This window comes from Macaca nemestrina, chromosome 18 (genome assembly GCF_043159975.1).
Source record: "Macaca nemestrina isolate mMacNem1 chromosome 18, mMacNem.hap1, whole genome shotgun sequence".
In the NCBI taxonomy this organism is placed as follows: Eukaryota; Metazoa; Chordata; class Mammalia; order Primates; family Cercopithecidae; genus Macaca; species Macaca nemestrina.
In genome coordinates, this window is record NC_092142.1 from 74,107,410 (window position 1) to 74,129,861 (window position 22,452).

General features: G+C 53.2%; 1 protein-coding gene across 5 annotated transcripts in view; it reads right to left on the reverse strand.

Moving 5' to 3' along the window:
• Positions 1–13,874, reverse strand: part of LOC105491272 (BCAR1 scaffold protein, Cas family member) — a 45,695-nt gene extending 31,821 nt beyond the window's left edge. Inside the window, exon 1 of one of the 5 annotated variants that reach the window (XM_011757498.2) lies at positions 13,818–13,874. In XM_011757498.2, coding sequence (XP_011755800.2) covers positions 13,818–13,859 — 42 coding nt within the window. In that variant the 5' untranslated portion in view covers positions 13,860–13,874. Of the gene's footprint in view, positions 1–4,751; positions 6,004–6,235; positions 6,420–6,486; positions 6,565–8,297; positions 8,392–13,817 lie in introns of those variants that run through there. The other 4 variants (XM_011757497.3, XM_071084961.1, XM_011757501.3 and 1 more) reach the window with 4 other exon arrangements.
• Positions 13,875–22,452: the final 8,578 nt, after the last annotated feature.

Sequence of the window (22,452 nt, forward strand, 5' to 3'; positions counted from 1 at the left end):
ACTGGGAAGGCTGAGGCAGGAGGATCGTTTGAGTCTAGGAGGCCAGCCTGGGCAACACAGCAAGACTGAAACTCAGATACAGACACAGCACACTAAAGGTAGAGATAGATATCCATCCACAAGGGAATGGATACATATCTTGTGGCACATCCATTACTGGAACGTTGCTCAGCAACAAAAAATAATAAACTGGCCGGGCGCAGTGGCTCACACCTGTCATCTCAGCACTTTGGGAGGCGAAGGCAGGCAATCATGAGGTCAGGAGACCATCCTGGCTAACACAGTGAAACCCCATCTCTACTAAAAGCACAAAAAATTAGCCAGGCATGGTGGTGGGTGCCTGTAGTCCCAACTACTCGGGAGGCTGTGGCAGGGGAGTGGTGTGAACCCGGGAGGCAGAGCTTGCAGTGTGCCGAGATCGTGCCACTGCACTCCAGCCTGGGGGACAGAGCAAGACTCCGTCTCAGAAAAAAGAATAAACTATTGGGGCTGGGTGCTGTGGCTCATGCCTATAATCCCGGCACTTTGGGAGGCCAAGGCAGGTGGATCACCTGAGATCAGGAGTTTGAGACCAGCCTGGCCAACATGGTGAAACCGTCTCAACTAAAAATACAAAAACGAGCCAGCATGGTGGTGGGCACCTGTAATCCCAGCCACTTGGGAGGCTGAGGCAGGAGAATCGCTTGAACCCAGGAGGTGGAACTTGCAGTGAGCCAAGATCGCGCCACTGCACTCCAGCCTGGGCAACAGAATGACACTCCGTCTATTTAAAAAAAAAAAAAGAATAAAACCAATATGCTCGATGAAAAAAGCCAGACTTGGCCGGGCTTGGTGGTTCATGCCTGTAATCCTAGCACTTTGGGAGGCCAAGGTGGGCGGATTACCTGAGGTCAGGAGTTCGAGACCAGTCTGGCCACATGGTAAAACCCTATCTCTACTAAAAATACAAAAATTAGCTGGGAATAGTGGTGGTCACCTATAATCCCAGCTATTCGGGAGGCTAAGGCAGGAGTATCGCTTGACCCCGGGAGGAAGAGGTTGCAGTGAGCCGAGATCCTGCCACTGCACTCCAGCCTGGGTGACAGAGTGAGATTCTGTCTCAGAAAAAAAGAGAAAAAAGCCAGACCCCAAAGCGCATCTACTGCAGGCTTCCAGTTGCAGAAAGTTTAAGAACAGGCAAACTTAAGCCAGGGTGATAGAATCTTGACTGTAAGGGGGCTTTTGAGAACTTTCTGAGGTGATGGAGACATTTGTTATTTTGATTTGATTGATGGCTACATGAAGGTCTATATTAATCAAAACTCATCCAACTAACTGTATGTTTAACATCTGCACATTTCACAACATGTAAAATTTACCTCAGTAAGAGTTTCGACTGGTAAAAAATAAAACAAAGCAAAGAAAAAATACATGGTATTACAAATACCAAAAACAGATACTGCAAGCCCAAACCCACCATGCTACTCTTTTTGCCCTGACCATCAGGGAGCTTCAAGTTAAATTTGGAGGCCTACTGAGCCCAGGCTTTCTGGGATAATTCTTCCTCCTTCACAATACATTACATAATTCCAGATCTTTTCATGATCCCAGACTATTTGTGTCTTCTGCTATAATCTGCTTCAAATTCTTCTTGGAATTTGGCAGGGCTTAAACAATAAATTAAAATGACTGAAAAACCTTCCCAGCCTCTAATCCCCGTTGGAGAAGAGATTAACTTCAGAGCCGCAACTTGTGACCATCTCAACAAAGCAAGCATACCTTCCACTCCTCTACTGAGGTCCCCAACCTGTCCCCCAGAACTCTTTTCCTTTTTCCTGAAGAGAGGGAGACAACGGCTCAGCACACGAGGACTGAGAGTGAGCCACAGAAACCATGGGGCTTGACTGGGAGGACACACGCAGGGCTGCAGTGAAGCCAAGTCCAAGGCCGGGGTGAAGGTAAGCACACAGAGGGAAGGTGGTATGGGCCCAAGGACACCAGGGCACCAGTGGTAGGAAATGGGGAGGTCTGCAGGTATTACCCAGGCCCCCACTCACCCTCCCGGCTGTAGGAGCCATGATCCTCAGGCAGGGGTGGAACCAGCCTCCCTCCAGGCCCTGGCTGCCCTGTGCTGGCCCAGCTGCTGCAGACTACACCTGAGCAGAGGCCTGCACCACTGCGGTGGCTCCCACGGTCTGCAATGCCGCCTCATTCCTGGGGGCACTTGGAGCAGGGCAGCAGCTGCCTAGATGCGATGGGCCAGCTGGTGGCCTCAGTGCAGGTCACTCTCTCTGGATGGGATGAAGACAAGGACCTGCCTATCCAAGGCTCAAGAGGCTAGGGTCCTGCAGGCCACGCCCGGGCAGGGGAGAGGCCAGGGTCATCCCACCACCAAGGCCTTGGCGGAAACCACACTGACCATAAAGAAAGGGCCACGGAACCCTGGGGGCAGAGGCCAATCGGTCTGGGCCCAGCCCAGCCTCCTCCCTATGCTGGCTGCCTGGGAGTCAGAAATGGAGTCTGGGCCACTGCACTAGCCAACCACGGCCACATAAAGACAATAATCTCCATAGCAGTAGCTGCTGTTACTTAATTACCCTCCTTCTAACAGCTCTGGGCGCCCCTCACCAAGTTCTCACAAAACCCCAGGAGCTCTGTGCTGTTAACATCCCCACGACATAGAGGAGGAAACTGAGGCTCAGGAGGTTCAGTAACTCACTCAAGGCACAGAGCCAACACTGCTCACTCTAGAGCCCTCGCCCTTGACCCACCAAAACACTCTCCCCACCCCGAAGCAGCCTCTCCAGGAACCCCTTTCAGCCCTAAGCAAGGCTCTGAGGAGAGTGGCTGAGACCCCAGGCTCGCAGAACTCGAGGTGAACGGGAATGACCTGGTGAAGAAGGCAGCTGGCTGGGGATCACTTCCTATAGAGGGAGGGACAGGCTGAGCCAAGGCCCAGTGGCCGGAGAGGGTGCTGCAGGGGCGGTGGTGCCTGAGCTGCGGACTTTGAACATGGACACTGCCTCTTCCCACTCTCTCTGTCCGCTGCCTGGCTGCCCAGGCCAGCCCCTCATGGCTCCTTGGGCGGCTCTCCCTCTCACACCACTGCCTGGCACAGAGCCAGTCCCAGGATTGCTGGCCAAGGTTTCAACCAGATGCAGGCTGGTCCACTCATCTCCATCTACCACTGCTGGGGCTGGCTGGGACTAGACCCACCGTGCTACACAACCCTGGGTGCTACCTGCTCTGAGCCCAAGCTGCCTTGCCTCCCAGGGACACAGAAGGGGTGACGCAAACTCATGTTTGGGAAGCCATAGGTAGAGGGTTGGCTGCCGTCCACAGCTCAACAGGCTGCGGCCCCCACAGGTAGAGGCCATGCAGGATGATGGTCATTTTATGGTTGTGGATCCTGCCACACTCGGCTCCCACCCTGGCTCCACCTCTCACTGGCCATGTGACCCTGGCAAGACACGACACAGGCCCTCTGTGGGCCTGTGAGACCCTGAGCCCAGTGCCCAGCACACAAGGCAGCATCCCTGAAAGGAGCCATCCCTCAATGAAGGAGCACAGGAGGAGCTGGAGTGGCTGCACTCACTTCACAGATGGGAAGCAAGAGGCAGAACAGATAGCAAGGAGGCCACTCTGCAACTGGAAGCTGGCCTCTCACCTGGCGGGGCCGGGTGTGGCCAGCACCTGCCACCCCTAAACATGGACTCCCAAGCCAATGCCAGCCAGAGGTCTGAGATGGGCGGCACATTTCCTTCCAAATGTGTCCTCTCAGCTGCAGGAAGAGACAGGCCCAGGGCGCTGGGTAGCCATGCCCAAGAAGAAGGCATGGGAATACGCATGGGGTATCCAGGCACCGCCTGAGCACTGCACTGCTCTATGCCTGGAGCAGAGGAAGGGGCACTGAGCAGGCAGCTGGGACGCCCTGGGACTTTCCCCTCTCTGGGTCCGGGACTCCATGTGAGTCAAACGACAAGGTGACACCAGCTGACCCCCGACGTGCCCCCTGCCCCAACACTCATGGGGTTGCTCCCCGCACAATCAGCCCACCAACCTCTCACCCTGCTTACCCTCCCACCCCCTTCTGAAGTATCTTATTTCTGTGGGCCAAAGTGCCTGCGTCAGCCCATCTAGGAAAAGACTGCCCAAATGAATGGGTGTGCTTAAAACCCAGACGTGTCCCTGAGCAGTCGCCACTCTGGGTTCCAAGGGCAGGGCTTGAGCAGGCAGCTTGGTCTGGAAGCCTCCACAGGGCCTCCTCAGCACATGAAAGCAATTTTCCGAACACTTCAAGACTGTTCCAAAAATGAATTCTCCTCTTGGCCCCACCACCTCACACACTGCCCAAGGTCCCAGGAGAGAGAGCCATGCTGATCTGCCAGCCAGGCACATAACGGACAGATGGCGAAGACCCCTGCCCACCCCTAGCAGAATTCTGCTGGGCTGTGACTACAAGGGAGAGGGTAGGAGGTGACTTGGAGCCCGTGATGGTCTGGCCAGGTTGCAGGTCCCCACAACGGTGCCTATCTGTCCAAGTCCTACCCAGCCTGCCGTCCCTCTCTTGTTACAGATGAGGCACAGCGCCAAAGAAGGCTGCCCAAAGTCCTGTAAGGCAAGGGGTCAGGGCGCCATCCCAGACTCTGTCCAGAGCTTGGTTCTGACTGTGGACAACCAGACCAAAGCAAATGGAGACCTCCCCATAGAGGCCCACGCGGGCTCGGATGTGGCCAGACTGACATTCCCTAATCACTACTGCCCTGGGACACTGGCCCTCCAGCAGGCTCAGGTGGTTCACCTTGTCCCTCTGTCTCGTGCCCACAGGAGCGGGGCTGGCCAGTCTCCTGAGGCCCTGGGCCAGAGAAGTCCAGAACTTTCCAGGAGAGCAGAGCAGAAGAGAGGAAGGGCTTGGTAGGCATGCTCTGTTTTCTTTCTTTCTGAAGACGAGGCGATTATGCTCTGAACCAGGACGGATGGCAGGGCTTACTTCAGCACAGTCTGGAAGCCCTCATTTTTTCATCTGTAACTGCATTACCACTTCTGGAGGTGGGCGGGAGCGGGATCTTTAATTGCGCAGTAACAATGCTTTGCACTTGGCCAGCCTCCCCTCCAGTCATCTGCACACACTCTGGAGTAGTTAATGAAGAGGCCACTTGCCAGGAAGCCCCCACTGCCTGCTTCATGGAAAGGATTGGGTCCTCCCGGTGAGGAGCAGTTCCAGAAACAAGGCCAGAGTGGACAGGGCTCTGGAGGGTAAAGCCCCTAACTAGGCAGGGAAACGATGGTTGGAGGCCACAGCTCACCAGGTGCGGATGGTGTCCCTTCCTGGCAGTTCGCCAGGGTGTCCGCCTCCCACCTCAGTCTGTCCATCTGTAATGTGAGGCCTAGTCACCCAGGGTAGCCAGGATCACTTGCTGTACTCAGAATATGAGACTGAGATGCTCAGAGATGCCAGTGCCCAAGTGTGGAACCATGGCCCGGGGGTCTGCCAAACCCAGGCTGCCCGGCCAGGAAGAGGGGGTGTCGGATAGAAAACGCCCACGGCCAACGGCCAACGGGTAGCAAGCGGCCAGTCAGGGCCCCGGGGGTTCCGCGGCGGGAGAAAAACTTCCCAGGAAAGTGAGCGCATCAGTTGTGGAGGGCAGGCACGGCTCCCATCCAGACAAGCCGTCCTGGGGGAGGGGTGGCTCCGGTGACTGGCAGAGATCGCGCCCCAACCTGGCCACCCCAGGGGAGTCCCGGAAGCGCCGCAGGGCAGCAATCAGAGGGAGGTCTTGGAGGAGCAGCACAGGCCTCCCACCCTTCATCCAGCCCAGCAGTCCCGGAAGGGAGTCCCGGGAGTGGCAGAGACCCCTCCCCGCTAGGCCTAACTGTCCTGTTGCGGGGTCCCGGCGGGCGGCAGACTCCCGCCTGGCCCAGCTGTCCCAGGGGTTTCCCGGACCAACAAAGAGCCTTCCCGACCCAGCCATCTTGGGGGGCTCCCCGAGGGGACAACACGGACCCCAGCCCGACCTGGCTCTCCTCAAAGAGGATGCAAAGGCTGGGGCATACAGGCCGGCTTGTGGGAGCCTCCCCGAGACTGTGCGCTCTCCCCCGGGGCCGAGCAGACCCCGGTCAGGCGACCCCCAGTCCGGGAGCCCCCGCGGCATCAGGCCCAGGGGCGCGAGGTCGCGAGGCATCAGGCGCGGGCGGCGCGAGGTCGCAGGCGGGCGGGGGGCAGCCGGCCCGGGGTCCGGAGCGGCGCGGTACTCACCGGCACGGACATCTTGGCCGTCGCCCCCGGGGCCTGGCGGGCAGCGGCACCCGCGGGCTGGGGGCTCGGGTCCGCCCGCGCCGCTCAGAGCCCCCGCGAGGGGTCCGGGCGCTCTCCGGCTTCTTGGGCTCCCTAGCGTTCCCGGACGCCGGACAGTCCGGCGGCTCCAGCCGCGCCGCGCATGCGCCGCCCGCGCCGCCCCTCCCCCCGTCTCCGCGGCCGGGGCCACGTTAAAGGCGAGGACCCCAGACCTTGGCCTTTTTCTGTCGGCCCAACTCGGCGGAGAGGCGCGGTCTCCTCCGCTCCTCGCCCATCCCTTGCAGGCCACCTCCGGTCGCACCAGCTCCAGGTCGCCTAACCAGTCCCCTCCCCCAACACTGCACGTCCCCGGGGGCTGGGCGCCTGCCCTGTGGCCCTGGCCGGCCTCCTAGGCCCTGGGTCCGGGCGCAGACGGGGGAGGGGTCGGCCGGCGGAAGGCGATCGCGGGGCAGCAGAGCAGGCCTCCGGGAGCCCCTCTGCCCTCCCCCAGCTGAGAGCGAGCCCCGAGACCCCCAGGGAAGAGGAGCTCCCACTCCCCGGAAACAGTCTGGCTCATCCTGAAGTCATCTGGCCTGGCTTCTAGGGAGGATCCTGTGTCCTTGTAACCCCCACTCCTGGGCCCACCCTCAGCCCATCGTCCTCCCAGAGGCTGGAAGACAAGCCTTCGTGGGCCTGAGACTTCCTTTCCCCAGGCCAGACACCCCCAATTTCAGCTGTTCCGCATCTACCATGGTGCCCACACATGGCATCCACAGCCACTGGGCACATGCATGTTCGTCCCCATCCCTCTACCCCTGCCAGGCAGGCCTTGCTCTTGCCCATGGGCCTTGCTGTTGCCTACGTTTCATAGGCCTAGGCACTGAGATCCCTCACCCACCCAAAGGAAGGAGCAGGGGTCTGACCCCTCTGTTCTGCTGCCTGGGGACAGTGGGTGAGCATCTAGAGCAAGTGGGGCTGGGGTCCAGGGCAGTGCCCAGAGGTCAGCGCTACCCACCACAGGGAGGAAAGACAGAGCCAGCTCCATGAGGCTGGGGGCAGACAGAGAGCTCCAGCTGCCTAGGGAATCTCTGTGTGGGTGTCCATGTGGGGGGCGGGCCCTTCTGTCTGCCAGGGATGCTGTGCCAGGAGGCCATGGTGGCTGGATGGAGGAAGCAGAGCCAGGCAGGAGGCTGACTTCCCCCAGCTCCCAAAAGCCCCCAGTAGCAGGTCACCGACTGGGTTTTCGGCCTTTTTCCCCAAGGGGCAAGCAGCCTTGATCTTTTCTCCAGGAGTGTCCAGGGGAGGATCCCAAGAGGCCAGCAGCAATGAGGGGGTATGAGTTATGCGAGAAAGAGGGAAATCCAGGCCTCCCACAAGAGACCCAAGTCCCTGTTCTGGCAATGATGGGGTGTACCTCCCTGCTCCGGTTTAGTATGGTTGCCCCTTCACCTCTTGAGTGGGGTTCCCAACTGTGCACATCAGCATCCACAGCCCAGTGCTCAGCAAGGCATTGTTGGAGGGGCCAAGCAGGGCCACAGCAAGAGGAGGGGGGCCTGGACCCACAGCTGCCACCTCCTCAAAGGGCGCTCTGTGCATGTCTGGCACGTGGCCCTGCCCGTGCCCACCCGCCCGCATCCAGCTGGCACAGGGGCTCCTGAGCTGGGAGCAGCAGCTCAGCCTGGCGCCCGGGCTCCTGGCCACATGCCCCGCTGTCTCTGATGCCCCCACCCACCACCACCCTGGCCCTCTTCCTCGCTCCTTGCCTAGACCTTGCCTGCCTCCCTCGCTCCTACCTGGGGCCCACTGTTTCTGTCTCCTTTCCCATCTCCCCCATCTCTAGGTGCCCCAGCCAGAATGGGAGAAAGATCCCTTCCACCTGCCTGGGTACAGGGAAAGGAGAGCCCAAGGGAGGGGCACAGATGGACCTGGACCCTCCAACGCATCTTGTCCTGCCTCCGACCGCCCAAGCGGCTGCTTATGTAGGGCATCACTAACCCAGCCCTTAGCAGAGTGAGAGGGGACCCTGGCTAGAGCACTCACTTACTCTGAGGCAGGGATCCTTGGGTGTGGGCCTGGGGGCAGCCAGAGGAGCCTCACCAGGGCAGTGCATGCCCTCTTCTGACACTACCAGGTGTCTGTGAAGACGGCAGCTGCTCCTCCCTCACCCACTCCTGGCAGGCAAATGATCCCAGGATGACTCACTCCGTCCTACAGGGAACAGCCTCTGGGGCTTCAAGGCTGGCAGTTCCAACCAGAAGCAACAGCTGGGCTGTCAGAGCAGGCGCCTGCGCCCTGAGAGGGTCCTTGAATGCTGAGCGAGGCCCTCACACCGGGACTATTGTTGTCCCTGGCTTCTGGAGGGAAAGGAATTTGGACCTGGCCATGGAGTAAATCTGTGCAGAGACAAGCTTCACGCCCAGCTCTTCCAACACCCAAGCTGGCCTCTGTCCCCAGGGCCTTGCCATGTCTAGAGGGGCTGAGGGCTGGGAAGTGGCTCTTTTTCTCCCTGTACCCGCCTTCAGGTGACCAGGGACTTCTCTGGCAAAGGAGCTTCTGCCCTGGGAGAGTGCAATGATTACCAGGCACTAATAATAATCTCCCGTCAGTTGGGGAGCGGTGGCTCACGCCTGTAATCTCAGCACTTTGAAAGGCCAAGGTGGGCAGATCACCTGAGGTCAGGCATTCAAGACCAACATGGTGGTGAAACCCCATCTCTACTAAAAATACAAAAATTAGCTGGGCATGGTGGTGTGCACCTATAATCCCAGCTACTTGGGAGGCTGAGGCTGGAGAATCACTTGAACCCGGGAGGCAGGGGTTGCAGTGAGCCAAGATCGCACCACTGCACTCCAGCATGGGCAACAGAGGGAGACTCCATCTCAAAAAAAAAAAAAAAAAATTCTCACATCAGCATGGGACGTGTAGCATCAGTAATGAACCAATACTGATACATCTTTGTTAACTGAAGTCCACAGTTGATTCAGATTTCTCCTTTTTTTTTTTTTGACAGACTTTTGCTCTTCTTGCCCAGCCTGGACCCCAGTGGCACAATCTTGGCTCACTGCAACCTCTGCCTCCTGGGTTCAAGCGATTCTTCTGCCTCAGCCTCCCAAGTAGCTGGGATTACAGGGGTATGCCACCATGCCCTGCTAATTTTTTTTTTTTTTTTGGTGATGGAGTTTCACTCTGTTGCCCAGGCTGGAGTGCAGTGGCTCCATCTCAGCTCACTGCAACCTCTGCCTCCTGGGTTCAAGCGATTCTCCTGCCTCAGCCTCCTGAGTAGCTGGGATTACAGGCGCGTGCCACCGTGCCCGGCTAATTATTTTTTATTTTTTATTTTTAGTAGAGACGGGGTTTCAGCATGTTGGTCAGGCTGGTCTCAAACTCCTGACCTCATGATCTGCCCGCCTCAACCTCCCAAAGTGCTAGGATTACAGGTGTGAGCCACTGCGCCGGCCAATTTTTTTCTTGTATTTTTAGTAAAGATACGGTTTTGGTCAGGCTGGTCTTGAACTACTGACCTCAAGTGATCCACCTGCCTCAGCCTCCCAAAGTGCTGGGATTACAGGCGTGAGCCACTGTGCCCAGCCAAAGATTTCTCCAGTTTTTACCTAATGTCCTTTTTCTGTTCTGGGATCCCATCCAAGTTCCCAGCATCTCCTTGGGTTCCTCTGGGCTGTGACAGTTTCTCAGACTTTGTTTTTGATGACCTTGACAGTTTTGAGGTGTGTTGGAAACATTTACAGAATGAAATAAAACATTTATAGATGTCCCTCAGTTAGGATTTGTCTGACGTTTTTCTCACGATTAGACTGGGTTGTGGGTTTCAGGGAGGGAGACCCCAGAGGTCAAGTGCCATTTTCATCCCATCATCTCAGGGTGCATACAGACAACATGACGTATGATCACTGTTGAGGCTCACCCTGACCACCTGGCTGAGGGAGTGTTCGTCAGGGGTCTCCACTGTAAGGCGACTCTTTTTCCCCCTGCTTTCTGTAGGGTACTCCTTGGAAGGAAGTCCCGGTCTGCCATCCACAGCCAAGGAGGAGGGAGTTCCTATGTTCTACCTCCTGAGGGTGGACTCTCTATAGAGATGATTTGGAATTCTGGATGAGAGGTTGCCTGTTCTCCCTCACTTATTTATGTATTCAATCATTTATTTATATCAGTATGGATTTATGGATATTTATTTTATTTTATTTTTTTGATATGGAGCCTCACTCTGTCACCCAGGCTGGAGTGCAACGGCACCAGCTTGGCTCACTACAATCTCTGACATCTGGGTTCAAGCGATTCTCCTGCCTTAGCCTCCTGAGTAGCTGGATTACAGGCACCTGCTATCATGCCCGGCTAATTTTTGTATTTTTAGTAGAGACAGGGTTTCACCATGTTGGCCAGGTTGGTCTTGAACTCCTGACCTCATGATCCACCTGCCTCAGCCTCCGAAAGTGCTGGGATTACAGGCATGAATCACCCCGCCCGGCCTATTTTTATTTTTTTGAGACAGGGTCTCACTCTATCTCCCAAGCTGGAGTGCAGTGGTGCCATCACGGCTCACTGCAGCCTCGACCTCCTGGGCTCAAATGATCCTCCCACCGCAGCCTCCCAAGTAGCTGGGACTACAGGCACGTACCACTACCTTCTGTTAATTTTTGTATTATTATTATTATTTTTTTTTGGTAGAGATGGAGTTTCACCATGTTGCCCAGGCTGGTCTCAAACTCCTGAACTCAAGTGATCCTTCCTCCTCAGGCTTCCCAAAGTGCTGGGATTACAGGCATGTGCCACTGCACCAGGCCTCTTGTGCAATTTTTTGTTTTTACAGTAAACATACTTTTAAAATTGTGATAAAATATACATAACGCCGGGCGCGGTGGCTCAAGCCTGTAATCCCAGCACTTTGGGAGGCCGAGGCGGGCGGATCACAAGGTCAGGAGATCGAGACCACAGTGAAACCCCGTCTCTACTAAAAAAAAAAAATACAAAAAATTAGCCGGGCGCGGTGGCGGGTGCCTGTAGTCCCAGCTACTCAGGAGGCTGAGGCAGGAGAATGGCGGGAACCCGGGAGGCGGAGCTTGCAGTGAGCCGAGATCTCGCCACTGCACTCCAGCCTGGGCAACAGCGTGAGACTCCGTCTCAAAAAAAAAAAAAAAAAAAATATATATATATATATATATACATAACACAGCATTTACCATTTTCACCATTTTTAAGTGTACAATTCCATGGCATTAAGTACATTCACAATGTTGTGCAACCATCACTGTCCATTTCCAGACGTTTTCATCTCCGAAACAGAAATGCTGTAGTCATTGAATAACTCCCCGCTCCCCAGCCCCTCAGTCCCTGGTAATCCCCATTCTACTTCTGTCTCCATAAATTTGCTTATTCTCTGTATCTTGGATAAGTGCAATCATATATTGTTTGTCTTTTTGTGTGTGGCTAATTTTACTTAACATCATGTTTTCTTTTCTTTTCTTTTTTTTTTTTTTTTTTTTTAAGACGGAGTCTTACTGTGTCTCCCAGGCTGGAGTGCAGTGGCGCAATCTCGGCTCACTGCAAGCTCCGTCTCCCGGGTTCATGCCATTCTCCTGCTTCAGCCTCCCGAGTAGCAGGGACTACAGGCGCCCACCACCTCGCCCAGTTAATTTTTCTTTTTTTTTTTTTAAGACAGAGTCTTGCTCTGTCGCCTAGGCTGGGGTGCAGTGGCCGAATCTCAGCTCACTGCAAGCTCCGCCTCCCGGGTTTAGACCATTCTCCTGCCTCAGCCTCCCGAGTAGCTGGGACTACAGGCGCCCGCCACCTCGCCCGGCTAGTTTTTTGTACTTTTTAGTAGAGACGGGGTTTCACCGTGTTAGCCAGGATGGTCTCGATCTCCTGACCTCGTGGATCCGCCCGTCTCGGCCTCCCAAAGTGCTGGGATTACAGGCTTGAGCCACCGCGCCCGGCCTGTATTTTTTAATAGAGACGGGGTTTTACCATGTTGGCCAGGATGGTCTGGATCTCCTGACCTCATGATCCACCCTCCTCAGCCTCCCAAAATGCTGGGATTACAAGCATGAGCCACCGTGCCTGGCCTAACATCATGTTTTCAAGTGTAATTTTTTTAAAGAACAATTTTTGTTTTCTTGTTTTTTTTCTTTCTTTCTTTTTTTTTTTTTTTTTGAGACAGAGTCTTGCTCTCTCATCCAGGCTGGAGTGCAGTGGCGCAATCTCAGCTCACTGTAAGCTCCGCCTCCTGGGTTCATGCCATTCTCCTGCCTCAGCCTCCTCAGTAGCTGGGACTACAGGCATCTGCCACCACGCCCGACTAATTTTTTGTAGTTTTAGTAGAGATGGGGTTTCACCGTATTAGCCAGGATGATCTCAATCTCCTGACCTCGTGATCCGCCCGCCTCAGCCTCCCAAAGTGCTGGGATTACAGGCATAAGCCACTGCACCCGGCCGCCAATTTTTGGGTTTTTTTGTTCTTTTTTGAGACATGGTCTCACTCTGTCGCCCAGCTTGGAATGCAGTGGTGTCATAGCACACTGTAACCTCCACTCCAATGAGCTCAAGCAATCCTCCCACCTCAGCCTCCCAAGTAGCTGGGACCCCAGGCACACACCCCTGGCTAATTTTGTTTTTTATGTTTTGTAGAGGCAGGGTCTCACTATGTTGCCCAGGCTGGTCTCAAACTCCTGGGCTCAAGCAATCCTCCTGCCATGGCTTCCAAAGTGCTGGGACTATAGGCCACCAAGCCGGCAAAGAATGATTTTTTTTTTTTAAGGGAAAAAGGCAATTGCCAAGTTTTAGGAACTGCAAGTGTCCCAGAAAGCTTCCCAAGGACCCTCTGGGGCCTGGTGCAAGGGTTTTCCCAGGGGCTGACATGGAGGGAGGCTGGGGTCAGAGGTGCAGCTAGGCATCAAACGCAAATGTGGAGCCACACACACCAGTCTGTGCAGCCCCCTCTCTCTCCCCTACAGGCAACAGACAGGGGGAAAGGGATTCACAGGAAGGCCCATCTTTGGAGAGCTGAGCTGGGGCAGACCCTCAAGCTCCTGGCACGCTGGCTGCTGGCCTCCTGTCTTCTAGGATGTTCACAAACACCCAGAGACCAGAGCCCCTTCCAGGAACAGGCTCACATCCTCGGTCACTGTGACAAGTGAAATTTCACTCTTCGCTGGCAGCAATCCCCTGGGCATTGTGTTTCTGAACCCAGAGATGAAACTGCCCGCTGAATTGTATGCATTCTCTAAATTATTAAAGAGCCGAAAGAGCGGCTGCCACATTGGGGTCACCAGTGCGAGTCCCCAGAGCAGCAGTTTCATGTTCTCAGCAAGGCTTGAATGCCAGGCATCCCCGGCAGCTGCCCTGTGATGTTGCCCGAGGCCAAGGGTCCGCCCAGGGTTGGAGTGGGGGGTAGGGGACACTAGGAAAATCTTGCTGTTCCCTGGGAGTGAGAACAATCCTTGTGAAAACAGGAAGGAACTCACTGCGGGGAGTGAGGTCTGCACTTTGACAGGAACCCAGGCTCCTGTCACCATTGACCTCCAGTGGCAGGGCAGGGTGGGGTGAGGCTGACCTGGTTCTGGTCCTGCTGTGTGAGCTTCAGCATGATCTTCATACTCTCTAAGCATGCTTCCTCTCCATCTGTAAAACAGGGATCCACAAAGCAGTGAAGCTGGGCGCGGTGGCTCACGCCCGTAATCCCAACACTTTGGGAGGCTGAGGTGGGCAGATCACCTGAGGTCAGGAGTTCAAGACCAGCTTCAACATGGTGAAACCCTGTCTCTATTAAAAATACAAAAACTGGCCAGGTGTGGTGGTGTGCATCTGTAATCCCAGCTACTTGGGAGACTGAGGCACGAGGATAGCTTGAACCCAAGAGGCGCAGGTTGCAGTGAGCCGAGATCACACCATGCACTCCAGCCTGGGTGACAGAGCGAGACTCGGTAAGAAAGAAGGAAAGTAAGAGAGAAAGAGAGAGAGAGAGAGAGAGAGGGAGAGAGGGAGGGAGGGAGAGAGGGAGGTAGAGATGGAGGCAGAGAAGGAGGGAGGAAGGAGAAAGCAGCAAAGTACATCACATTGCAGGGAGTGGCTGCTCTATTTTGCTCTGTGAATGGCACCCCTGGAGTCGTGCACCACCGTGGCCCTGATTGGGACACACGGCATCCACTTCCCGAAGCCCTGGAAGGACTCAGGTATAAGGTGTATGGGGCTGTTCTCGGCACCTGGTATGCAGGAAGCTCTCAGTTAAAACACTGACGCTGTGGGGGTCACGGTCTGACTCAGTCTCTCCAGCGTCACACCACCAGACTGCACTTCTGCCTCTGGAGCTCCACTACGGCAGTAGACAGCCCCACCCCTCCGGAAGGATGCCCTGTTCTCCATGGGGCTGAACAGACGACAGACTAGTTAGGATGCTGGAGGCTGGCCCAAGTTCTGGTCTCTTGGATAACCTCGGGCAGGGCCTTTCTACAACGCCCTTGGGCTCAGTGTTTGACAGGGGAATGTCTGGCAGAAGATTCCAGACAGAGCTGCACATTTTCCAGATGACAGAACTCCTGATGCCATGGAGCGAGGCTCACTGAGGTCTTACTGTTCCATCTGGGAAACATCCCCGTGAAAGTCAAGATAAGGCCTAGATATGCGGAGATGGACTCCGACAGAGTAGCCACAGTCGTGGGGCCTTTCCTCCTGGCCTGCCAGGGATTGGCAGAGGCTTCCTGAAGGAGGTGGCCCTGAAGAGGAGTTTAAACGATGAGTCAGGGGCGGCTCACCTTCCAGGGTCTACCTCAAAGTAGATCAAGCATCTGGCTGCTTCACCTCCATGTCTACACTCTGGTACAAGCCACGTCAGATCATGACAGTGACCTCCAACTGGCCTTCCCACCTTCACCTGGGCCCCTAAAACTGCTTTTCTACAGAACCTTTAAGAAATTTTTTTTTTTTTTTTTTTGAGATGGAGTTTCGTTCTTGTTGCCCAGGCTAGAGTACAATGGCACAATCTTGACTCACCGCAATCTCCACCTCCCGGGTTCAAGCAATTCTACTGCCTCAGCCTCCTGAGTAGCAGGGATTACAGGCATGTGCCACCATGCCTGGCTAATTTTTATTTTTAGTAGAGATGGGGTTTCTCCATGTTGGTCAGGCTGGTCTCGAACTCTCGACCTCAGGTGCCTGCCTCGGTTTCCCAAAGTGCTGGGATTACAGATGTGAACCGTCACGCCCGGCTGCCTTTAAGTAATTCAAAGAAAGAAAAATTATTAGGCCATGTCCCTTTCCTGCTGAAACTGTTCAACGTCTTCTTTGTCCACTCAGAATAAAACCCAGAGATCTACAAGGGTTGACATGTGTGGTTCCCAGCCCCAGGCTGCACGTTAAAATCACTGGGGCATTTCAGACGCGTTCAGAGGTGTTCTGACTGAGTGGGACTGGAAGGAGGATTCAGCCATCAATTTCTTCTTCTTCTTTTATTATTTTAATAGGCCCTTGCTCTGTCACCCAGGCTGGAGTGCAGTGGTGTGATCATAGCTGACTGTAGCCTTGAACTCCTGTGCTGAAGCGCTCCTTCCACCTCAGCCTCCTGAGTAGCTGGGACTACATGTGTGCATTACTAGGCCCGGCTAATTAAAAAAATTTTTTTTGTAGAGACGGGGCCTACTATGTTGTCAAGTTGGTCTCTAACTCCTGGGCTCAAGCAATCCTCCCACCTCAGTCTCCCTAAGTGCTGAGATTACAGGCATGAGCCACCACATACAGCTAGTCATCAATATTTTAAATAACAATAATATAGTTCCCTGGCTGGGTGCTTCTCGTGTGCAGCGAGGGTTGCAAACTCCACTCTTCATGACTTAGCCTTGCTAGATTGAACCCTGCTGGCTTCAAGTTGGTGCCTTCCTGCCCAGGGCTTTTGCACTGCTCTTCTGCCCTTGATACAGGCCCCCAGAGTCTCCTCTGATGCATCCCTTCCTTCCTTCAAGGTCTATTCAAGATTGCCTTCTCAGGAGGCCTTCCCTGATTTATTTTTGGTCATAATGGAAATATTATCTTGTCATAGGTTGCTGCGAAGATTAAGTGAGATAATCTAGGTAAAACATTTAGAACAGGGCTGGGTACATGGAAACCAACAAGTGGGAGGAATTTTCATTTGTGGTATTTACCACTTCCTGATATTGTATAGCTACTTGTGCATTTGATAGCTGTCTATCTGCTCCTGTGAACTATAAACTACGTGAGGGCTGAAATCATCTTGGCAAATAGTAGGAGCTCAATGAATAACTTTCCTTTTTATTTTTTATTTTTAGAGACAGGGTCTCACTCTTGTCACGCAGGCTGAAATGCAGGGGTGCAGTCGTAGTTCACCACAGCCTCGAGTTCCTGGCCTCAAGCAATCCTCCTGCCTTAACCTCCCAAAGTGCTAGGATTATAGGCATGAGCCAATGCACCTGGCCTCAGAGGCTGTAAAATAATCAATCATTCATTGTACAGGATTCCCACACCTGATTTAACCATTCTCTGCATGTGGGTGTTGCGGCTTTTTCCATTTTGGGACAAATAATGTACAAATAATGCTGAGATGAGTATACTTGTAAGTGGATCTTTCTCCGCAATCTGATTACTGTATTTTCTGAGAATAAATTCCTGGACATTGAATTACTGGGTCAAAAGTATGAAATGTTTTAAAAGTAGCAATCCATTTAATAATATGTCTTTTGTATTCATAAGTAACAAAAAGGCCCTAAATTCTTCAAAGTTTAAAACTAGAATACAAAGCGGGAGGATCACTTGAGGTCAGGAGTTAAGAGACCAGCCTGGGCAACATGGTAAAATCCCTTCTCTACAAAAAATACCAAAAAACATTAGCTGGGTGTCAGGCCGGGCGCGGTGGCTCACACCTGTAATCCTAGCACTTTGGGAGGCCGAGGCGGGCAGATCACCTGAGGTCGGGAGTTCAAGATCAGCCTGACCAACATGGAGAAACCCCATCTCTACTAAAAAAATATAAAATTAGCAGGGCGTGGTGGTGCATGCCTATAATCCCAGCTATATGGGAGGTTGATGCGGGAGAATTGCTTGAACCCAGGAAGCGGAGGTTGTGGTAAGCCAAGATTGCACTATTGCACTCCAGCCTGGGCAACAAGAGCAAAACTCCATCTCATAAATAAATAAATAAATAAATAAATAAAATCAGCTGGGTGTCATGGTGTGTGCCTGTAGTCCCAGCTACTTTGGGGGCTAAGGCAGGAAGATCACTTAAGCCTGAGAGGTCGAGGCTGCAGTGAGTCAAGATGGCACCACTGCACTCCAGCCTGGGTGACAAAGTGATACCCTGTCTCAAACAAACAAAAAGCCTGCAATACAATTCAGAGAAACAGGTGGCAACTTTAACTTATTCAAATAGCAGATTCTGTTTTTTGGGGAAGTTAAAACACCTCTCTTGGAGAATCTTTCTTTTTTTTTTGGTTCCATCACTTGGCTATAATATAGGGTATGAATTTTTTTTTTTTTTTTTTTTTTGAGACGGAGTCTCACGCTGTTGCCCAGGCTGGAGTGCAGTGGCGCGATCTCGGCACACTGCAAGCTCCGCCTCCCGGGTTCCCGCCATTCTCCTGCCTCAGCCTCCTGAGTAGCTGGGACTACAGGCGCCCGCCACCGTGCCCGGCTAATTTTTTGTATTTTTAGTAGAGACGGGGTTTCACTGTGGTCTCGATCTCCTGACCTTGTGATCCGCCCGCCTCGGCCTCCCAAAGTGCTGGGATTACAGGCTTGAGCCACCGCGCCCGGCCCTAGGGTATGAATTTTTATGTATGTATTTATTTATTTTGGGAACGAAATTTCGCTCTTGTTGCTCAGGCTGGAATGCAATGGTGTGATCTCAGCTCACCGCAACCTCCGCCTCCCAGGTTCAAGCAATTCTCCTGCCTCAGCCTCCTGAGTAGCTGGGATTACAGGCATGTGCCACCATGCCCAGCTAATTTTGTATTTTTAGTAGAGATGGGGTTTCTCCATGTTGGTCAGGCTGGTCTCCAACTCCCGACCTCAGATGATCCGCCCACCTAAGCCTCCCAAAGTGCTGGGATTATAGGCTTGAGCCGCCACGCCAGAGTCTCGCTCTGTCGCCCAGGCTGGAGTGCAGTGGTGCGATCTTGCCTCACCACAACCTTCGCCTCCTGGGTTTAAGTGATTCTCATGCTTCAGCCTCTTGAGTAGCTGGGATTACAGGCGCACACCACCATGTGGCAAATTTTTGTATTTTTAGTAGAGATGGAGTTTCACCATGCTGGTCAGGCTGGTCTTGAACTCCTGATCTCATGATCCTCCTGCCTCAGCCTCCCAAAGTGTTGGGAATACAGGCGTGAGCCACCGAGCCCGGAAAACCCTCCTTTTTAGTGGAACAGAACTCACTTACCCTGAGAGGTGAGAGGATAGAAGGATTCAGAAAGCACATTCACAGCAACTCACAGATGAATGCACCACAAGGCTGGGCTTGAATGAATCCGGGTCCTTGGGGCAGCATATCCCTCCCGTCCAGATGCTGCCTTTAGAGACAGAGCCCTGGGCTGATATGGCAGAAGGTTCTGGAATTCAGGGACAATCTAGTCCAGTCTGTTCCTTGGATGGCCATTCTCCTCCTAGTTCAGACAAGTCTCTCCCAAAGCACCTGGCTCTCTGCTCAAACAGGCAGGCAGGGCTTCCTCGATGAGTCCTCTCCCCTCAGAGGGTTCACATAAGCAGAGAGGGGCACACTTGCCCTGTCTAAATGAGAGAACCTTTTATGGGAGGTAGCTGGGCATTCCATTTTGTGGCCTTGAAAATATGTGCCCTTGCCGGGCGCGGTGGCTGAAGCCTGTAATCCCAGCACTTTGGGAGGCCGAGACGGGCGGATCACAAGGTCAGGAGATCGAGACCATCCTGGCTAACACGGTGAAACCCCACCTCTACTAAAAATACAAAAAACTAGCCGGGCAAGATGGCGGGCGCCTGTAGTCCCAGCTACTCGGGAGGCTGAGGCAGGAGAATGGCGTAAACCTGGGAGGCGGAGCTTGCAGTGAGCTGAGATCCGGCCACTGCACTCCAGCCTGGGCAACAGAGCGAGACTCCGACTCAAAAAAAAAAAAAAGAAAAAGAAAAAGAAAATATGTGCCCTGCCCAACACAACAAACGCACCTGTAGAAGTAATCTAGAAAGAATCAGGGATGTGGAAAATGATCTAAGGGCTAAAGCAGTGCACCACAGTGTCATTCATAATCACAACAGTGGGTGACCTGAATGGCCAATGGTGGAAGATCGGTAAAATAAACCATGGCACAACCACAAATGGCATGCTCTGCAGCCCTTAAAAACCGTGTGCTTGGCCAGGTGCAGTGGCTCACGCCTGTAATTCTAGCACTTTGGGAGGGTGGATCACTTAAGGTTAGGAGTTCGAGATCAGCCTGGCCAACATGGCGAAACTCCGTCTCTACTAAAAATACAAAAATTAGCCAGGCGTGGTGGTGAATGCCTGTAATCCCAGCTACTCAGGAGGCTGAGGTGGGAGAATCGCTTGAACCTGGGAGGCAGAGGTTGCGGTGAGCTGAGATCGTGCCACTGTACTCCAGCCTGGGCGACAGAGTGAGACCCTCTCTTTCAAAAAAATAATAATAATGTACTCAAACAATGTTGAGAATGTTTACATAAATGGGGAAATGCTTAGCGCGTAACACTTGGTTAAAACTGCACACACCAGTGCAGGCCGATACGACTGTGATGATGGAAACGTTCTGCACCTGCCTGGTCCCTTATTCCATAGACAATAACCATAGGCTACTAATGAACACATGATGTCTTGGGCTAGCACAACTGCAGAACTGAATTTTACATTTTAACAAATTTAACATTTAAAGAGCTGCATTTGGTTAGTGACTTCTGTATTGAATTGCACAGGTACACTAAATCCCAAGTATGTTATGAAAAGGTGTGGGTGGCTGGGCGTGGTGGCTCATGCCTGTAATTCTAGCACTTCGGGAGGCCAAGGCAGGCAGATCACTTGAGGCCAGGAGTTCAAGACAAGCCTGGGCAACATGGCAAAACCCCATTTCTACAAAAAAATACAAAAACTCGCCATGTGTGGTGGTGCACACCTGTAGTCCCAGCTACTCAGGAGGGTGAGGCAGGAGAGTCGCTTGAGCCAAAGTAGAGGACGCAGTGAGCTGTGATCACAGCAATGCACTGCAGCCCAGGTGACAGACCCCGTCTCAAAAAAAAAAAAAAAAGAAAAGAAAAAGGTATGAAAAACACATGAAACACATAAAAAATGGCTGAAAGAGTATTCCAAAGTGTATACAGTAGTTTTCTCTGTTAGGCAGGTTATAGGAGTTTTAAATTTGCTCTCATTTTCCTGCTTTCAAATTCTTAGACAATGAACAGATTTCTTCTCCATCAGAACAGCAGAGGAATATCAGGAGGAGAAAAAAAGGAGGTAAGAGGAGTGCCAGTGGAACTCAGGTTGGCAGGAAGAGCCCAGCGGGGCTCCCCTGGCTGAGCTGGCAGGAGTGGGAGTGGGGAGAATCCGCCTAGCACAGGGCTTGTTTTGACAGGAGTGTGGTGCGTGGGAGCTGGGTCTTCTCCAAGAGGCAGGGCAACCTAGCGGACACACTGCAAGCTCGGCTTCGTTGGTGTGAGTGTGTGTGTGCACGTAGGTCCTACCATCTGTTGCCCACCTGGCAGGAAAGTGTTGTCTCTTCAGCTGTATTTGTTGGGTCTTCAGTAGATTTTGTTGTTTGAATTTCTCACTTGCTTCCTAGCCTGACTTCAGCTGCTTCTCCCAGTTACCAACAACTTTTTCTTACAAAACACTCGAGACAGTCTCACTGTGTCACCCAGGTTGGAGTGCAGTGGTGGGGCAATCTTGGCTCACTGCAACCTCCACCTCCTAGCTTAAGTGATCCTCCCACCTTAGCCTCCCTAGTAGCTGGGACTACAGGTATGTGCCACCATGCCTGGCTAATTTCTTTTTGAGACAGGGTTTCACTCCTGTCACCCAGGCTGGAGTGCAGTGGTGCGCTCTCGGCTCACTACAACTTCTTCCTCCTGGGCTCAAGCGATCCTTCTGCCTCAGCCTTCTGAGCAACTGGGACTACAAGCACATACAACCACGCCTGGCTAATTTTTGTATTTTTAGTAGAGATGGAGTTTCACCATGTTGGCCAGGCTGGTCTTGAACTCCTGACCTCAGGTGATCCACTGGCCTTGGTCTCCCAAAGTGCTGGAATTACAGGCATGAGCCACTGCACCCGACCTAATTTTTGTATTTTTTTGCACAGACAGGGTCTCACTATATATATATATATATATATATATATTTTTTTTTTTTTTTTTTTTTTTTTGAGACGGAGTCTCGCTCTGTCGCCCAGGCTGGAGTGCAGTGGCGCAATCTCGGCTCACTGCAAGCTCCGCCTCCCGGGTTCACGCCATTCTCCTGCCTCAGCCTCCCGAGTAGCTGGGACTACAGGCGCCCACAACCGCGCCCGGCTAATTTTTTGTATTTTTAGTAGAGACGGGGTTTCACCGTGGTCTCGATCTCCTGACCTTGTGATCCGCCCGCCTCGGCCTCCCAAAGTGCTGGGATTACAGGCGTGAGCCACCGCGCCCGGCCGGGTCTCACTATATTGTTCAGGCTGGTCTCACAACTCCTGGGCTCAAGCGATCAGCCCACTTCCACCTCCCAAAATGCTGGGATTACAGGCGTGAATCACCATGCCCGGACGCCGACCCCAACAACTTTTAGGAGACTTCAGCCAAGCTCTTTGGAAAGTAGGAGGAAGTTCCTGCAGGTGAGTCTCAGCAGACATCGGGGATGGAACCTAGGCTAGCTTATTCTTTGTGGCTTTGCTGGTGCAGCAGTTTAGGAATTTGAGTTATTTGAAGTGGCAAGGATAAAGAAAGATGTAATTTTCCTAAATACATAGCTGGAGGCCTTTTAATTATTTTACTGCCAAGGAGGTCATAAGCAGTGGTTCTCAAGCTTTGGAGTGCCGAAGAATCACCTGGCCGCTTGTTAGAAGTGGAGATTCCTAGTGTTAAGCCCCAGGGATAATTTAATCAACCCCCTCATTTTAAAGACAGGCCAGGGGAGGCAGAGGGCCAAGCCATGTGCCCAAGGGCACCAGCTGGTCAGCAGTGCCGGGATTAGGATCTGGGCATCTGATGTGGGTGTCTTTCACTAATTGCCTTGC